The following is a 17,397-nucleotide window of genomic DNA, read 5'->3' as shown; positions in this document are numbered from 1 at the left end:
AACTTGTTCCTTCTCCTCGCAGGACATTAAGAAGTGCCTAGATACGTTGGAAGAGCTGGGAAGTCTTCAGGTTACGTCTCATATCCTCCAGAAGAACACAGACCTGGTGGCTACCCTTAAAAAGGTAGGTGGCTTGTTTCTTGATTGGCTATTTGTTTCTTGATTGGCCGCAGAATAGCTGGAGAGTTGTAAGAATTAACAAACATTGCTCCCAAACATTTGACAGAAAGCCAGTGTAAAACGATCTCTAAATGACCTGCTCACTAACCTGGACTCCCACACCCTCTCCTTCAAGCTGCCATCCTCTACCACTGCCTTGCTCAGAGCGGACTATTCAGGCATGGTGCTCTGCCAATGAGCTTTGCCTTCTTAATGTCAGTAAGACAGATCCTTCTTATTGGGCTGCCTGCTCCTTACTCTCCACCCCCAAAACGCCCCTTCTCTGGCAAGCCTCGATGGGTCCCCTCCCTTCACCCACGTGTGAGGCAAAAAACCTTGGTCACCTTTTGCTCCACACTTGGACTCCACAAAGCACTGACCTTGCCAAGAAGTCCAGCTTCTCCGCAGGGGCATTCTTTTTTTCCTCGCCTTCCCCCAGAAGCTCAATGTCTCCAGAGCCATGGTTCTCTTGAGGCTGGACTATTGTAACAGCCTCATCCTCAATCTGCCTTTCCTCCTTTCACCCCCGTCGGGGAGAATTCTCATAAATGTGCTAACTGAGACGCCCAGCAACTTTGCTGGATTTTGAGGACTTGTTTTTTTTAACCTGGAGAGAGTGTGACCATTTTTCCCACTCTCTCGTGTATTTTTGTGTGAATTTTACCTCTAACTTTTTGGTTATGCAGTCTAACAAACTCCATAGGCATCATCTTTTACAATTGTCACACCACACCCTCAGTGCAGTGGTACAGGGAAGTCTTTTAGATTTCCCAAAGTTTAAATGCCTTCTCTGGGATAAACTGTTTCTCAGAGCAGTAGAGTGAAATTGACTCTACTTAGCATTGTACTTGCTAGACCCAGCACACCCTATCTTACAATAGAGTGTGGGAGGGGTTACTTTGTATCCCTGTGTCTAAATGCTCATGTAACATCTTTTGTTAACATTTTTTCTATTGACTGACTGGTGGCAGTGGTTTCATTTTGAACTACCAAGGTTTACATTTACTGCAACAGTTTGCGGACCCGGTAATGTTAACCGCCGGAGTCCTATTTTCCAAAATGGCATCTAGCCATTGTTAAAATGGTGCCTAGTCTTCTTTTTTCACCAGGTCTTTGTGGAAAGGTCCTTCTAGAGTTTTCCTCTGCGCGCCAAACCAGTTTTGGTCTTTTTTTTCATTCGCCTTTGGCGGGCTTCCGGAGTGAAACTTGACTCTGGCTCCAGAGTGTTTGGGAGAGGCAGGAAGTGAGGGAGGTGCCCGAAACTCCCTGTGCTTAGTCTCCTAGGAGACTCAAATGCACTCTGTGAAGATTGGCTGACTGTCCGGCAAGGACAGCCACCCTGCTTGGTGAGTGGCAACTAGGCTGGAATGAATGGGAGAGCACTGAATAAAAGGCGAGTCTCTTGGCTTGGAAGGCAGAGTTGACCACTGGACGAAGGAACCGAAGAAGAGCTTGAAGAGAACGGATGTTGCAACTTTTGGACCGTTGAAGCCCTGCTGCTGGTCCGAATCGCCAAGTTTGCATTGACAGAGAAGCCCTGCAAGGACGACTTCTCCCATTGTGTTGATGGGACCAATCAACTCCCAAGTAAGCCACCTGGACACCCATCTCGGAGCTGGTTGAATTTCCTCACGGTTGCTGCAGGAAACCGTAGAGGCAGGGAGAGAGACACCAGAGTGTGTGCGTTGCGTTTAAGCTGGCCTAAAGCTTTTGGAAGATCCTCCTGACTCCCACGAAGCAGGACTGACCAAGCCTGACCCCCCCTCAGTTGAGTGCGGGACCTCAGATGTGAGGAAAGTCCTCCTTGACTGCAAGGAACCGCGCTTATTGCTATTTGCTGTACCGCAAGGAGCTGAAACATGAAACAGCCACTGAAAGTAAAGTTTGCCGGTTGCCAGCTTTGACAGTGCCAGTACAGTGCAGGAGTCCCCCAACGACCTCCCTCTTGTCCCCACGACTGAGGCCTAGGAACAGTGAGGTCTGCAGAGCTGTACAGGAACAGAAGTCTTCAGCTGCCTCTTTTTCTTTTTTACTAAGGTACTGTAAAACTAGTCTAAGAACTTACCTCTTACTGTGGAAGTGCTTGTAACTTCTGTAACTCGCACGTCTAATCAGCTTGTGGCCCTACATCTGGTTCTTCTCTTTATCAAAGACTCATAAGAACTTGTGCAAAGACTTTCCATTTACTTACCTAAAGTGCTGCATCCTATATAAAGACTTTGGCCTATTGACTTTGGCTTAGACTATTGAATTGAATGACTCTTCTAAGTGCTATCTGAAAGTATTTGCCCTGCTTAGGAACATTTGTAAATTTCTTGTGTTCTAACTTTTGCCTTTTACTTACTTTTAAAGAATATTCTGAATGCCAACAGTAAGATATTAATGTCCCCAGTACCCTTGTTACTGAAGTCACCTGTGGGTGTAGATTTTGTCTGTGGGCCATCCCAAAAGGGTCTTGTCTGATTCAGAGTGTACAGTATTGCAGTGTATTTGTGTGTTACTGTTTAAATTACTCCCTTCTGGAGAAGGCTTTATAACTGACTGATAAATTATTAATTGTTTTTGCAAGAAACCTTGTGTAAGTGTTTAATTGAATAACTGTGACTGTGAATCTGTGTAACTCCACTGCAGCTCACATTGACCCCACTTGAGATAAGCCTGGCTGCTCAACACGCTACCAAAACTGTGTAGTACAAGCTTATACCAAAGGTTGGGTTGCCTATACCTGTAGTCATAGTTGTTTGTAGTGTTCTCATAGGGTACTGCATTCATACTTTGCCTAACAGCCCCCTTCAACTAATCCAGAGTAGGACTGCAAGACTTATCCTTGGCCTCGGGCCCCGGGACCGCATCTCTTCAGCCCTGATATCGCTCCACTGGCTCTCGGTGACCGCAAGGATCAAATTCAAGACTCTTTGCATCATCGACAAGGCTGCCTGGGGCCTGGAACCTCTCTACATCCAGCTTTCCTTCCCTAAATTCCTCCCCGCCAGAGTCCTTCGGTCCTCTGGCTCTAACTCTCTGAAGGTAAAATATTTTTCCAGAGTGTGGGAGGTAGATAACTTTCTTCTACAAGTTCCGCCCTCTGGAATGGCCCCTCTCCAGTTAGAGCATGGCATATAACCTGTTCTGTGGTTTTATTCCCACTTTGAGAGTTCGCAGCCGTCGCTTTTTGCTCACTGTACCGTTCACAGATGGGAAATAACCATTTGCATATCAGTCTTTGTCCCGCCCACATGGGCAGTCCAGCACCGAAACGCTATGGCAATTCCCTTCTGAATAAGAGTACCTACAGCCACACCATACACGTGTTTCAGCCTTGTTGGGCCTCATCAGTGAGCTGGAGCTGTGCCTCTCTGAGCACAGTGAGCAGGTAGTCCATGTCTGGGTTCCCCCAGGTAACTCAGGGTGACCAACCCCAAGTTCCTTGGAATTTTTTTTCAAAAAAGGTAGCAGGCGCCCCTCTTCAGATAGAACATGGCATGATAACATGTTATGTGGGTTTTTCTCACTTTAAAAGTTTGCAGCCGTCGCTTTTTGCTCACTGTACCGTTCACAGATGGCAAATATCCATTTGCATATCAGTCTTTGTCCCTGTTAGGCATAGTTTGTGTGCAGTACCCTCTGGGAACAAAAACAAACAACTGACTACAGGTATAGGTAACACAACCTTTGGTATAAGCCTCTACTACACTGTTTTGGTAGTGTGTTGAGCAGTCAGGCTTATCTCAAGAGGGGTCAAGGTGAGCTGTAGTGGAGTTGAACAGAGATTTACAGTTACAAGTATTCAAATAAACTTGCACTCAAGGTTTCTTGAATAAACAATTATTTATTTATCAGTCAGTTAGAATAAGCCTTCAGAAGGGAGCAATATAATAGTAACACTCAAATACACTTCATGAAATACACTCTTATCGCTAAGTCAGTGATATCCTTTTGGGATGGCACACACACACTACCTACACTCAGGTGACTTCAATTGCTAGGGTGCTGGGGACATTAATTTGTATTTTGTATTTTATTTATTTATTTTGCGCACCTAACCCCAAGGGGTAGCAAGGCGCAGGGGCAACAAGAGGATTGCAAAGCTTGTTTACATACAGGGCAGAGAAGTCCAGCCGTGGTTACAATGCTGGACATGCCAAAAAGAAACAACGCGCGCCGAAGAGGCATGGGTTACAGAAGTATACAACATAGGCAATACTATTTACAATACATCGGTTGTCTAGTGACAAGGTATCTGCACTGATCAGTTGGCAACCTAAATATACATATTTACAAACATAGTAGTGGAGTGTCAGGGCAGCAAGAGAGCTTGTTAGGTGTCATGAATCTTGAGCCAATGGATGGTCTTAGTTCTAAATAGGTGGTAGGGGAGGTCCTCCCTGCAAGGAGGTGGAAGGGAGTTCCAATATTGTGCTGCTTTAACCGGAAAGCTGTTCCCACCCGACATGGAACGCTTAAACCTTGGCACCAGGAGGAGATTAGAATTGGTCATTCTAGAGGGGCGAGCAGAGGTGGGTCTGGTGAATCTAGAGATAAGGTATTGAGGGGCTGCTTGGTGGAGGCATTTGTGGGTCAGGGAAACCGATTTGAGGAATATTTTGTCTTTGGTGGAAAGCCAGTTGACAGACCTAGTATCAGAGATTTGGGTTTTCTTTGGGATACTGAGGGCCGCTCTTGGGGCATTATTTTGAAGGATCTGAATTTTGTTCCTGATGTATTTGTTGCATCCTACATAAAGTGCGTTGCAATAGTCCAACTTGGACAAGATCAGAGCCCTGGCTAAGGTGATACAGTTAGACGGAGAGAGAAAAGGTTTAATATCTCACTGTTGCATTTAGAATCATATGGTAATAAGTCAAAGGAAAATATTATTTAGCACATACAGATACATATAGAGACCACAAATATTCTTAAGCAGGCAAATAGTTTTGAATCCCACAGAAAGAGTCATTCAGTACAATAGGCTAAGCCAAAGTCAATGGGCAAAAGTCTTCTATAGGATGAAGCACCTCTGGTAGGTAAATGGAAAAGTCTTTGCACAATGTTTTAGAAGTCTTTGAAGAAAAGAAGAATCAAATATAGGGCCACAAGCTGATTAGACTTGAGTGGTAGAAGATGCAAGCAACTCTACAGTAAGGGGTAAGTTCTCTCAGACTTTGTACAGTACTTTTAAAATGAAGAAAGGATGCAGCAGATGACTCCTGTTCCTGTGCAGCTCTGCAGGTCTCACTGTTCCCGGGCCTCAGTCGTGGGGATAAGAGGGAGGACTTCTGGGGACTCCTGCATTGCAATGGGACAGTCACCGCTCGCAACCGGCAATCTTTCCAACAAGTTGCACTTCAGTATTTCAGCTCCTCGCGACTAACGCAAATAGCAACTCAGCAGTTTCTGGCAGTCGAGATAGATTTTCCTTGCTTCTGGGGTCCCGCACTCTGAGGGGGCTCAGGATCGGTCAGTCCAGCTTCCTGGGAGTCCGGAGGATCTTCCTATAGCTCTTAGCCAACTTAAAAGCAACACACACAATCTGGTGTTCCTCTCCCTGGCGATTCGGTTTCCAGCAGCAACTCTGTGGAAATGCAACCAGCTCAGAGAGAATGTCCAGGTGCTTACTTTGGAGTTGATTGGTCCCACCAACTCAAGGGGAGAAGTCGTCCTTGCAGGGGCTTCTCTGTCGATGCGATCTTGGCATTTTGGCACTGCAGCAGGGCTTCACCAGGCAAACCAACGGTCCAGAAGTTGCAGCAGGCGTCCTGTTAAAATTCTTCTTCGGTTCCTTCGTCCATTGGTCGACTCTGCCTTCCAGCCAGAAGCCTCGCCTTTTATTCTGTTTTCTCCCATTAATTCCAGCCCAGCTGTCAGTCACCCAGCAGAGTGGCTGTCCTTGCTGGACAGTCAGCCGGCCAATCACCATAGAGTGCATTTGGGTCTCCTAGGAGACTAAGCACAGGGAGTTTCGGGCACCTCTCTCACTTTCTGCCTACCCTAGACACCCTGGAGCCAGAGGCGGGCTTCACTCTTGAATCCCGCCAAAGTCAAATAGATCAATGGGACCAAACATGGTTTGGTGCGCAGAGTAAATCTCAAGACGGACCTTTCCACAAAGAAATGGTGAAAAAAGATGACCGGACCATTTTTGTAAAAATGGTACCCTTGGGTGCTTTACTGCAGCTGCGAACGCAGCCCGCAGTGAATGCACACCACAGTAGTTAAAAAACAAAACCACGGCCACCAGCCATTCAGTGAGGGAAGGATAAATTAAAAATCTTACATGAGAAGCTAGACAAAGGGGATACTAGGTAACCCCTCCAGCACCCTATTGTAAGATAGTGTGTGCTGGGTCTAGAAAGTTACAAATGTAAGTAAAATCAATTTCACTTTACTGCTCTTGGAAACAGTAGTTTTTCCAAGAGAAGGTATTTAAACCTTTGGGAAATCTGAAAGACTTCCCTGGGCCACTGCACTGAAGGTGCTGTGGGACCCAATGTAAAAGATGATGCCTATGGAGTTTGTCATACTCCACAACCAAAAGAAACAGTGTACAAATCACATTAAAATACATGAGTGTGGGGAAAAAGGGTCTCGCTCTCTCCAGGCTAAAAAAAAGTCCCCAAAATCCAGCAAAGTTGCTGGGGGTCTCTAAGGTGGAGGGAATTTGCACATTTATGAGAAATCTCCCTAACAGTAACCCCCTTCGTATTTTTGTGAGGAACATGGGGTTGGTCACCATAAGTTATCTGGGCAACCCAGATGTGGTCCCCTAGCTCACTGTGCTCAGAGGTACAGCTCCACCTCAATGATGAGGGTGAACAAGACTGAAACACTTGTATGGGGTTGCTGTTAGTATTCTTATTGAAAGGAGGTTTGCCTGGCATTTCGGTGCTGGACTGCCCTTTTGGGCGGGTCAAAAACTGATATGCAAATGGTTATTCCTCCTTTGTGAAAAGTACAGTGAGTAAAAAGCGATGACTGCAGACTCTTAACCTGGTCTGTTTTTTCCCCATTTTATCATGCCATTTTCTTTCTAGAGGGGGGCGCCTGCAACCTTTTTTTGTACTTTTTTTACTTGGGGCACACAGAACTCCATTTTTGTGGCTGCTTCAGAGCCTTTATGGGCCCTCAAGGTAGGGGCTAGCACAAAGGTGCCCCATAATATGCCTGGGTTTTTAACATCTCCCAGACATTGTGCTTCGGTTTTAGCGGTGGCAGTTAACTTATGTTGCGGCTGAACCAATTCTGATCATTTTACCACGTTAAGAGCCCTAAAACTGTCTATGTACCCAGTTACCTGGTAGCTGTTCAATTAGACGGATTTCTTGAATCTGGCATGGAGGACAGATTTTTTGAGGCCCTAGTTATAGTGAGCAGGGAACTCAGTTTCACTAAAGCACAATCAAGGTAGCAATGCAGAGCAGTCGAGACTTATTCTCAGGATCGTGAGAGTGGGTTCAGGCGCTGTTCAGATGGATTTCTAAACTCTCAGCTCTGAGACAGAGGATAGGAGGCCACGCTAGTTATAGTTTACAGGGGAACTCTGGGAGTTTAGCTAAACCAAACATAGTTTGAAGAGTGCTCAAGGCTAAGTCTCGTGAGAGGTGATTGCGGTCAGGGGTCTACAGTGAGTCCACACAGTGAAATATGCAATGATTACACTTAGACAGGAATTACAGGCATACTCTGTTGTAGGCCCAAAAACACTCTAAAAAGGAATCCAGCAGGTACAATTATCACACAACTCTAAATATAAAACCTATTTCTGAGGCTTGTGGATCAGTTTAGAATTGCATGCTTTGCATAGGCTGACATCTATTGGAAGCTGCAGAGTATTGCACATGACTCTGTACGAAAAAGGACGTAGACAGGGCGTGTCTTCAATTCTATCCCGTGTGACGTCCACTGTACCCATGATCCCTCGCGCATGGAGGTCCCTCAGATAATTTTTTTCCGCTCTTGTGGATAGTTGCGTTATCACGCAGTGTTGTAGCAAATGTTACTTCAGGTTTAAAACCCCTTTAGCTAACTTGAGGTTACTGTTCGTACCTTCCCTACTGCTACCACTTCGGAATCCTCTCGACAGCTGTTTTTCAGAAGACGAGACAGACGTTCGTTCAGACAACATGCTTCGGCCTACCAGTAAGGAGAGTGGGGGGGGGGGGACACATTCTTCTATTTATTGAATGCCTTCCCCCATTACCAATCTATTATTGTTGCCTTGCTGCCCTCTTTGACACATTTCATTATGGAACACACTCTGTTTAAATTTTGACCCGTAGTGCAATCGCAAGTTCTAGTGGAAAGACACCCATGGGTTGTATAACCACTGCCTTCCCCGTGATCAACCAGAGTCCTGCTGCACATCTTGCATGCGCTTTTGACCGAAAACTCTTAAAGAGAGCGTAACAAAGCAGTGGGCGGCACACATCATGATGGTGCAGTCGGAGACCACTGCAGGAGTCTTAGTTGCATCCAGAAGCCCAAGGCAGCAGGGGCTCTGATTCCTGTGCGCTTGTCCCCAGCCTCGAAAGGCAGTCACAGTGCGCTGCTATGGGTGAAGCCTCCGGCGACGATGGCGGACATGCACGCACTACACCCAAGCACATACCCCATGGTCGTTCCTCTTGACCTACCGATCCTCTGCCGACAAGGCTCGCTGTGGTTCCGTACTTGCGCTTACCACAAAGCAATAAAGATGAGGTCCTGGCACAAGGCGTGCCTAAACCCCCTACATAGGATCAGGTGGAGACGCTGAAACAGCCGTCGAAAATATAAATCACATTTTACATCAGAAAAATGCCACAAGAAACCTCCTGCTCCTAGGAAACACGCTCCTAGGAAACACTCCTAGTGCCTCTGGACGTTATGAGGAAGCCCATTCACCTCTTTCCCCATTAAAGCGTCCAAGGGAAAGCCCAATAGATACCAGACAGGCAGACCCTGATCTGGTAGTGTTCCCAATAGCAGAAACACCAAAAACTGTGACATGAACTCGAGCAAGATTTGTGGAAACAATCTAAAAAATATCCTTTGTCGACTTAATGAACAAGTTGCCTACTCCACAGAAAACCCTGTAACAGTTTTCGGGACCCTTCGGACCTACTCTGCTCCAATGCCCTGTCACCCACTCCTAACCCTGCCATCATGTCCTGAGATGCCGATCAGGATTTGCAGCATGGAAACATAGTCTGCCATACCAAATGTCCTGATCTGCTTGATCAATCAGGACCCTGATTAGGATCCCGATGATAACTACCTACAAGACCAAGGTGACCCTGGTGTCAATATCCTTGACCCAGCTGATGCCACAGAGGTGTAGAGTGGTCACACATCACCAATATCCGACCAACTACTATATAATGAGCTGCTTTCATCAGCAGGTCATCACTTTGGCATAGAAACTGAGGAGGCAGCCCCTGAAGGGAGTGACTTTGAAAAAGTCCTTCTAAATGAGAACAACGTTAGTCAGGCTATTCCCTTACCTATATCCATCAAAAAGAGAATTTCTTCATCGCTCAACACCTTCACTCACTAGGGCTGTGAACCCAAGGCTGGAAAAGATATTCAAGCCATCGCCGTCCGATCCTCTGTCAGGGGACATGTAAAGCCTGATTACCTTGTTGTCACTACCACCAGGAAGAGAGCTGGTGTTCCACTCTCCACCTCTGAGGCGTGCCCCCTAATAAAGAATGTAAAAGGCTGTACACGTTGGGCAAGCTTTTTCTCCAGCATGGGTTCTGGCATGGATTCACATGCACATGAATAATCCCCGTTGTCAGGCTGGGAATCCTCTGTAAAAGAAATTCTTTCCCTTTCACTCACAAACTGTCGCTCTCCTATAAACTAATCACTGATTTCTGTGTCATACTGCCCCAGCCATTCACTGCCCTCTGCCTAAGCCCCTCCTCTGGCAGCCATCTTCAGATTTTTACAGCACGTTCAAGTGTTGGGAGTCTTCGTGTTTTGCTCTTAGATCTTTCTGCGGTTTTTGCACTTTTTGGCTAGGAAACCCCTATTTTTGTTCAATCGAGCCTGTGTGCTCCATAGTTTCTTCCGATTAACATGGGATCTGTTTTTCGGCATCTTTCATTGCCCCTCAAGGTCGGATTTGTTGAGCCTCTTCTTGGACGTTTCCAGAAGGCCATCAGGCCTACACTGCGCCGGATCATGTCGGAGGAGAAGGTCGGGGCTTTCCTCTTCAAGCTCTGCAGCAGCTTCGGATTACGGAATATTTTCATGGATGACAAACATTCCAAGTACCTTATCGTCGTCACCCGACTCACAAGGAAGAGGATTGCAGGATTTGTCCTGGCTTTACCAAGCACACTATTAAGGATCAGCATGTCAGACTGCCTGCGTGGCTCAAAGCCAAGGTCCCTGCACTGTATGGTTCACAGGGGCATGACTCCTCTGGATCCAGCCAGCCAGAGCGCGCATCGAAGTCCTTTGAGGGCACTCGATCCGTGGGGATCTAAGACCAGGCCAAGCACTGCAAGTCCAGTTCCTTCGGGGTTGCAGCGCAAGCGGGCCCCTCGTCGGCCAAGGTGTGTTCATCTCCAGCAGCGTAAATCTCCAGCCATCGCTCCTGCTCTTTGTCGAAGAGTCTGCTACCCCGGGGAAGCTACTGGAGAAACCGGAGAAGGCCAAGCAACAGGAAAAGGTTTCCGATCTGCCCGTGAAGGTCCAGGTGATACAGGCTGTCGTCCGCATCTATCGAGCTGGTGGTGTCTTCCCTTTTGAAGGTGAAAGGGGCTGACCCGGTCTAGGGTACCCCTACGGGGCCCGCATGGCTTTTCCCTCCTAGGCGGGAGGCTTCGGCGAAGCCAGTGGAAAAGACCCTGGAAAAGATGCCATGCCATCTCCGACCCCCTCAGCCGACGCCTCAGGACCCAAAAAAGAAGTGGTGGAGGACAACATAGGCTCTGGGCCCAGCGACCCTACTCCCCAGGCACCTCGGAGATATCTGTCTCATGATATTCTATCCACCCTCCACACGCTGGTGTCTGAGATTCAGAAGAGGAGGCAGGCGCCTCCGCCCGCTCCACCAGCGACAACCTCATTGACACCGGGGCCATCACCTCCAAAGAGGAGGCACCCTACGCCTCTGCTCCAACCGCCGATATCACCCCATTGCCCCCCCCACCCTCTAGGGATACAGCGACAGACACAGCGATTACTGACACTGATGAAGGCGGCGCCTCTCTGCGCCAAGGGCTTCTCCTCCGGACGAATTGGGCTCCTTCCACTCAATGATCGCCTGTGCTTCAGAGCTCTTTCAGCTCACACTGGAGGAAACTAAGCAGGCTTCCTGTATCAATGCCAGGAGGTGAAGAGGAAGACCATCTTAGTGGCGCCCTTCCTGGACGATGGGCTGGCACTGCTGTAGAACCCCGCCTCAGCCTTGGCGAAAAGGAACCAGCTTGAAAATAAATACCGGGTCTGGGAGTCTGCACCCAAGTGTTTGCAGTTATTAGGGAGAATTCTCCTAAATGTGCCAATTCCCTCTACCTTGGAGCCCTCCAGCTCTTTTGCTAAACTTTGGGACTCAGACAGAAAACAAACGGAATTAAAAAGTTCAGTTTCATTTGGCTATGGAGTTTTAGACAACTCCATAGGCATCACCTTTTCATTTATGTCGAGCAGCACCCTCAGTGCAGTGGCACAGGGAAGCTTTTCAGGCCTTCCCATGGTTTAAATAACTTCTCTGGGATAAACTATTTTCTCTGGGAAACAGTAAAGTGCAATTGACTTTACTAGTCTTTTCAAATTCCTGGACCCAGCACACACCATCTTACAATAGAGTGCTGGAGGGGTTACTTAGTATCCCCTGGGTCTAGATACTCATGTAGCAGTTAAATGCTACCCTTTCCTCTCAAAATGGACGGTGGCAGTGGTTTTACAACAAACTACCATGATTTTTCCCGACCGTGAACACCGGTAGCGTTAAATCACGGGAGTGATGTTTTTCAAGATGGCGTCCGAGCCCGCTTTGTTTAAACAGGGCCCGGTCTTTTTTTTTCACCATTTTTTTTTTTTTTTTTTTGGAAAGGTCCTTCTAGAGTTTCTCTGCGCGCCAAACCAGGTTTGGTCCCTTTGTTCCATTGCCTTTTGCGGGCTTCAGGACTTAAGACCGCCACTGGCACACGAGTGTCTGGGGTGGGTAGGAAATGAGGGAGGTTCCCGAAACTCCCTGTGCTTAGTCTGGAAGAGCTGGAAGAGGACGGCTGCTGCAACTCCTGGACCGTTGGTTTTCCCGGTGAAGCCCAGCTGCAGGTCCGAATCACCAAGTTCTAGACAGAGAAGCCCTTCAAGGACGACTTCTCCCTTTGAGTTGGTGGGACTAATCAACTCGTAAGCCACCTGGATATCATTCTCTTAGCTGGTTGTATTTTCCGCAGAGTGCTGCAGGAAACCGAATAGCCAGGGAGAAGGACACAGTTTGTGTGCTTTACTACAGCTACCAGAATTGAAGATTTGCCTTTGCCAGCTTTTTGACCAGTCCCCGTCCAGTGCATGAGTCCCCAGACGTCCTACCTCTTGTCCCCACGACTGAGGGTCAGGAACAGCGAGATCTGCAGGAACTACCATGAACAGACGTCTTCAGCTGCGTATTTTTCTTATTGTAAGGTACTGTGAAAACCCGACCGAGAGAACTTACCTCACTGCGAAATGCTCTGAATGCCATTTTGCTCCTCCTTCAAAGTAGTTTAACGGACTGTGAAAATTAATAAGTGGTTTACGAAGAAACCTTGAGTGGAAGAGTTTATTTGAATACTTGTGATTGTAGACCTCTGTGTAACATCATTACAGCTCACATTCCCTCTTGAGATAATCCTGGCTGCTCAGCTCCGCTACCAAAAACGGTGTACTACAGACTTATTCCAAAAGTTGGTTTTGCTTACACCTGTAGCCCTAGTTGTGTGTGGTGGTCCCAAAGGGTACTGCATACAAACTCTGCCTAAGTCATCTGCAGCCATGGTACCTCTGGGCCAAGAGAGTAAGGAACTTGTTGCGATGGGCAAGAGGATAATTTACATGGCAGCCTCTACCATCAAGGCAGCAAGCGCCCTAGCCATTTAGTCCCATTATGACTGGGAATTCTGGTACAAGTTGGCCCCTATCCTGGACTTCCTGCCAGAAGGTCAAGGCACTGGATCTCTTTCAGGAAGGGAGTGGGGGGGGGGGGCGCCTTGGATCACGGCATCACGGTAGACATTCGAGGACACAGGTTTACGCCAGATGGGGAACAGGGTGTCTCTCCTAGCTAAAAGGCAGTTCGGAGAGGCTTGAAGTCTTGAAGCAGCAGAAGTCAAAGGTTCCTATGGTTACTTCCTAGACTCTAGGAAAGAAGATGCAAGAAGACTTAACCAATGTTGGAGACCTTGTTAAAGGACTTGCTAAAGGGCCACAAGCTTGAGTTGGAGATGAGGGGGTTGTCCTGCACACCTCCACCTCTACATGGACTCCACACTCTGGAGCGACTTTCGGGAATAAGGTATGCAATACTTTTCTCCCCACAGTTCCTTGGGTTTGAAGAAAATGTTTGTGGTGGATGCTTCGTGATGCTGGAGCTCTGGAACTAACCTGTGGATTCCTTGGTCTGATGATGGAAGACGGGACAATAAACAGGATTTCTCAGCAGCTGTCAGAGCTGAGGGAGGTTCTCTGGCACAGCTTTCATCAACTTTTTTGGTCACTGCGGTTTTGGCACCTTTTCTGCAGCACCAACCAAAGACTCGATCCGCCCGGTCATTCTTCTTCAGTTTCTGCAGTCCTGCACTCTGATGAGGGGGTCTGGACAAGTTGGATTGGGTCTGTATAGTATCCTTGAGGGCTCAGCAAAGACTTGGACGAATTTGTCCTTTCCACGACGATGCACTCAAAGTGGCCAACATGTCTTCTGGTATTGGGGTACCGCTGCTCTGGAAACGCACAGGACCTTGCGAGATGGCTCAAAACGTTTGTTTTGGGACTGGTTGTTCCCACCAGTCAGAGTCGTTGTCCTTTTAGAAGTTCCTCTGTCGCACAGAAAACAGGGTCAGGACAGCAGTGGCAGCTTCAGTGTTGCAAAGTGTCTGCAGGCACCTCTGGTAATCTTCGGTTACTTCAGCTTCTAGCTGTCGACATGCTTTTCAGCCAGGAGCCTCACATTTTATACAGTCCCAGCACTCACTCCTCTGCAATCTCTCTCCGCAATTTACAGAAAGGGGTGTCTGGCTGTCCAATCAGGACAGCCAGAGCCTCGGTAGGAGCTGGTCCCATTCAGGCACTTTGTTAGACAAAGGACAGGGAGGTCGAAACCTCCTCCCCCACTTACTGCCTGCCCAGACACTCTGGTGCCTAGGCAGGGACACCAAAGGGTTCCTGCCAAAGGCAAAACACACACACAGGCCTCCCCTTCCCAGAATTGTAGAAGGGCTGACCAAGAACAACCACGCTGGTAATGGTGAAAAAGGAAGGAAGGCCCCAAGTTGGTATTTGGGTGCCCCTATTGTGCACTACCTGAGCTATGGACATTACCTGCGGTAGGAAAATTACACAATAGTTGATAGAACACGTCCACTGCCACCAGCCATAACTAGTAGATTCTTTGTCTGTGACTAAAAAGTCACAGGAGCAGAGAGAAGGTGTTGTTTGACAATCTTTGACTATATTGTTTTTGGAGAGATACCAAGTATCCTTAAGAACTAGCTACTCTAGGATAAAGAACATTATCTCAGAGGACCATAAGGGTCCCCAGCAACACTGCCCAGAAGGAGCTGTGTGCTGCAATAGTAAAATACGGTAGGCAGTGAAAAAGTCGTAAACATTATGTCGAAAGACATAATGTCGCGAAAAAAAATGTGGGAAAAAAAATGTGAATGTTTAATTTTTTTATTTACATGTTTTTTTGGGTTCCACAAGGAAAAAAAGGGGTAAAACAAAAAAAGGTGGTTGGGGGGGAACCCCCCCATTTCGAACAAAAAGCTATTAAAAATAGACATTTGAATTTTTTTTTTAAATTTATTTTTTCCGACATTATGACTTTCGACATAATGTCATTTGAATTTATCACTATAAACCGTAAAATACAGATGCCTTTAAGGGTTATGGAGGGAAATGGACTCCATGTGTTGGGTACAGTACACAGAATAGTGTTCCAAAAGACAGAGCCCATAAGAATGAGTGGAAAAAGGATCCACTCATTCAGGGTTTCAGAAAAAAAGGTCCAGAAGTCCAGCAAAAAGTGCTGGGGGTCTCACTAGGAGAGGGTAATAAAGGATACAAATGATAAATCTCCCTAACGGACACCAAAATGGAATTTTCTAACACTCCCTAATACCATGGCTTATATATAAAGGATAAAACGTTAGTTTGCATTTCATGTGACAGATTAGTAGCACGCTACACATGAAATCCCCAGAGATTGCTCCTGTTTAGTGGACAATGCCCGATTGTCCAAGCTGTTTTAGGTGCAGGGGTGTGCTAACCAAATCTTGGACTGGCTTTTGATGAACCTCATGATATGGGATGAATTGGACACAGTGATTTATGAAGTTATTTAAGAGGATGATATTTGTTGATGCAGTGAGACACCTGAGGGTATACTCATGCCTAAACCCCCTGAACCCTCTTCTCAGCTGGCCAGGCAAAGGCCATCGCTCTTGGATACCGACCCTGGGGATGGAGAAGCAAGGAGGATCACCTGGGTGAAAGGTCCTCTGGTTTAGGAGTGGGGTACCCCCAGATGATATATGGTGTCCCCCTTTTCCCTATTAATAACCAACTTAACCCTCCCCCAAACGTTATGGGCTATTGCAAGACCTCTCCCCCCATTTCCCAACATTTGGTATTTAAAATTAATGAGGCAAAGAAGAGGAGACTGAAATAAACACTTCACCTTCATTTTACCGCTCTAGTACTTGGCCAAAGAAAATGCCTGCAGAGAGTCTGGCATATCCCTTAAATCCTGGTCAGGCAAACCTAAGTACGGACACACACCTGCAACCTGTTAACTGGATGCAGATGTATAAAATGAGGGTCAGAGAACAAGAGAAGCAAGCAACAGGGAGGATGTGTGCGAGACCAGCACAGGACCCCTTTTTGAGTGGAGGCAGCCGTCGTGGTCACCGGCAGAGACCCCAGGGAATTTCTGGGGCCCAATAAAAGTGGGCTGTTTCATGGTCATAGGTATGGGAGCCTAAAGCACAGTGCTTGAGCAGCAGGAGCTGTGGACAGGTCCAGGAGAGAGGACACCGTCTGCGTCTGGAGAGAAGCCTCTCTATTTGCCGGCGTGCAGAGAAGAATGCCCGGCAGGCAAGCGGAACTCTCAACAGAAGGCCGGCCTCGCAAGCAGAGACTGGCTGTGGGGGCTGTCTGACGGAGCTGCAATCAGCCGATGAGTCCAAATAGACCGACAATGAGTAACGGTCTGTGAAACCAGGTTCAGAAAATGCTTATTGAATACCGAACAGAAACTTGAAAGTACATGTAACAAATGCATTATAAATACCGAACTGCATGAAAACTTAATTAAGCATGATGAATGCTTTGTAATTACGGAACTGATTGGAAACTTCAAATTAACCATAACGGAAGTATATTGAATAACGAACTGAATGGAACCTTAATATTAAATATATTGAATGCTGAATGCACTTAAAACTTTAGGGGCAAGGCAAAACTTGATGGTCAAAGTGCCCATGTGAAAATAAACTGCGGAAGAAGGCATAATTGGGAAAGAGTGCCACAGAAGGTGGAATGTCACTAAAACCCCAAAACTGAACTTTTATGAGTGAATGCAATGCAGCAAGGCCTCAGACTGGCAAGAGGTATGTGACGCATTATGGCAGAATGAAGAGGGTGAAGAGGAAAAGCCAAGTAAGTGTACTTTTGCACATAAAGCCAAGTGGCCAACAAAGAGAAATTAAGTGAAAGTGACTTGGTACACATGGGCAGGAGCTAATGAACCTGTGTGACCTGAGAATCTAGGGATCCTGGTTGCGTGGCTTTGGATGGATGGATGGATGAATGGATGGATGGATGGATGGATGGATGGATGGATGGATGGATGGACCGTGTGGTCTTGACAACTGCGCCTAGACCAATGAGCCCTGAATGAGAACTCAGACATTGTAAGACACATTAAGAATAAGCCTTGTGAGTGAACTAGTGAAGCCAATCGGAAGGATGGTCAGGTTGTCCTCAAGTTACGTTACTGTTAGGACAGTTTTTCTGAAGTCCATCTAAGGGCTTAGTAAA

General features: G+C 47.1%; 1 protein-coding gene across 3 annotated transcripts in view; it reads left to right on the top strand.

The window, feature by feature from the left end:
• The window catches only part of HDGFL2 (HDGF like 2), a 945,069-nt gene that overhangs the window by 699,234 nt on the left and 228,438 nt on the right, over positions 1-17,397 (top strand). For all 3 annotated transcript variants that reach the window (XM_069649364.1, XM_069649365.1, XM_069649366.1), the window contains exon 13: positions 23-124. In XM_069649364.1, coding sequence (XP_069505465.1) covers positions 23-124 — 102 coding nt within the window. The remainder of the gene's footprint in view (positions 1-22; positions 125-17,397) is intronic.

Source organism: Ambystoma mexicanum, chromosome 1p (assembly GCF_040938575.1).
Source record: "Ambystoma mexicanum isolate Mex_15411 chromosome 1p, UKY_AmexF1_1, whole genome shotgun sequence".
NCBI classification, from domain to species: Eukaryota; Metazoa; Chordata; class Amphibia; order Caudata; family Ambystomatidae; genus Ambystoma; species Ambystoma mexicanum.
The sequence above is the reverse complement of the archived record's forward strand: the minus strand, read 5'-3'. Positions and strand labels throughout refer to the sequence as shown.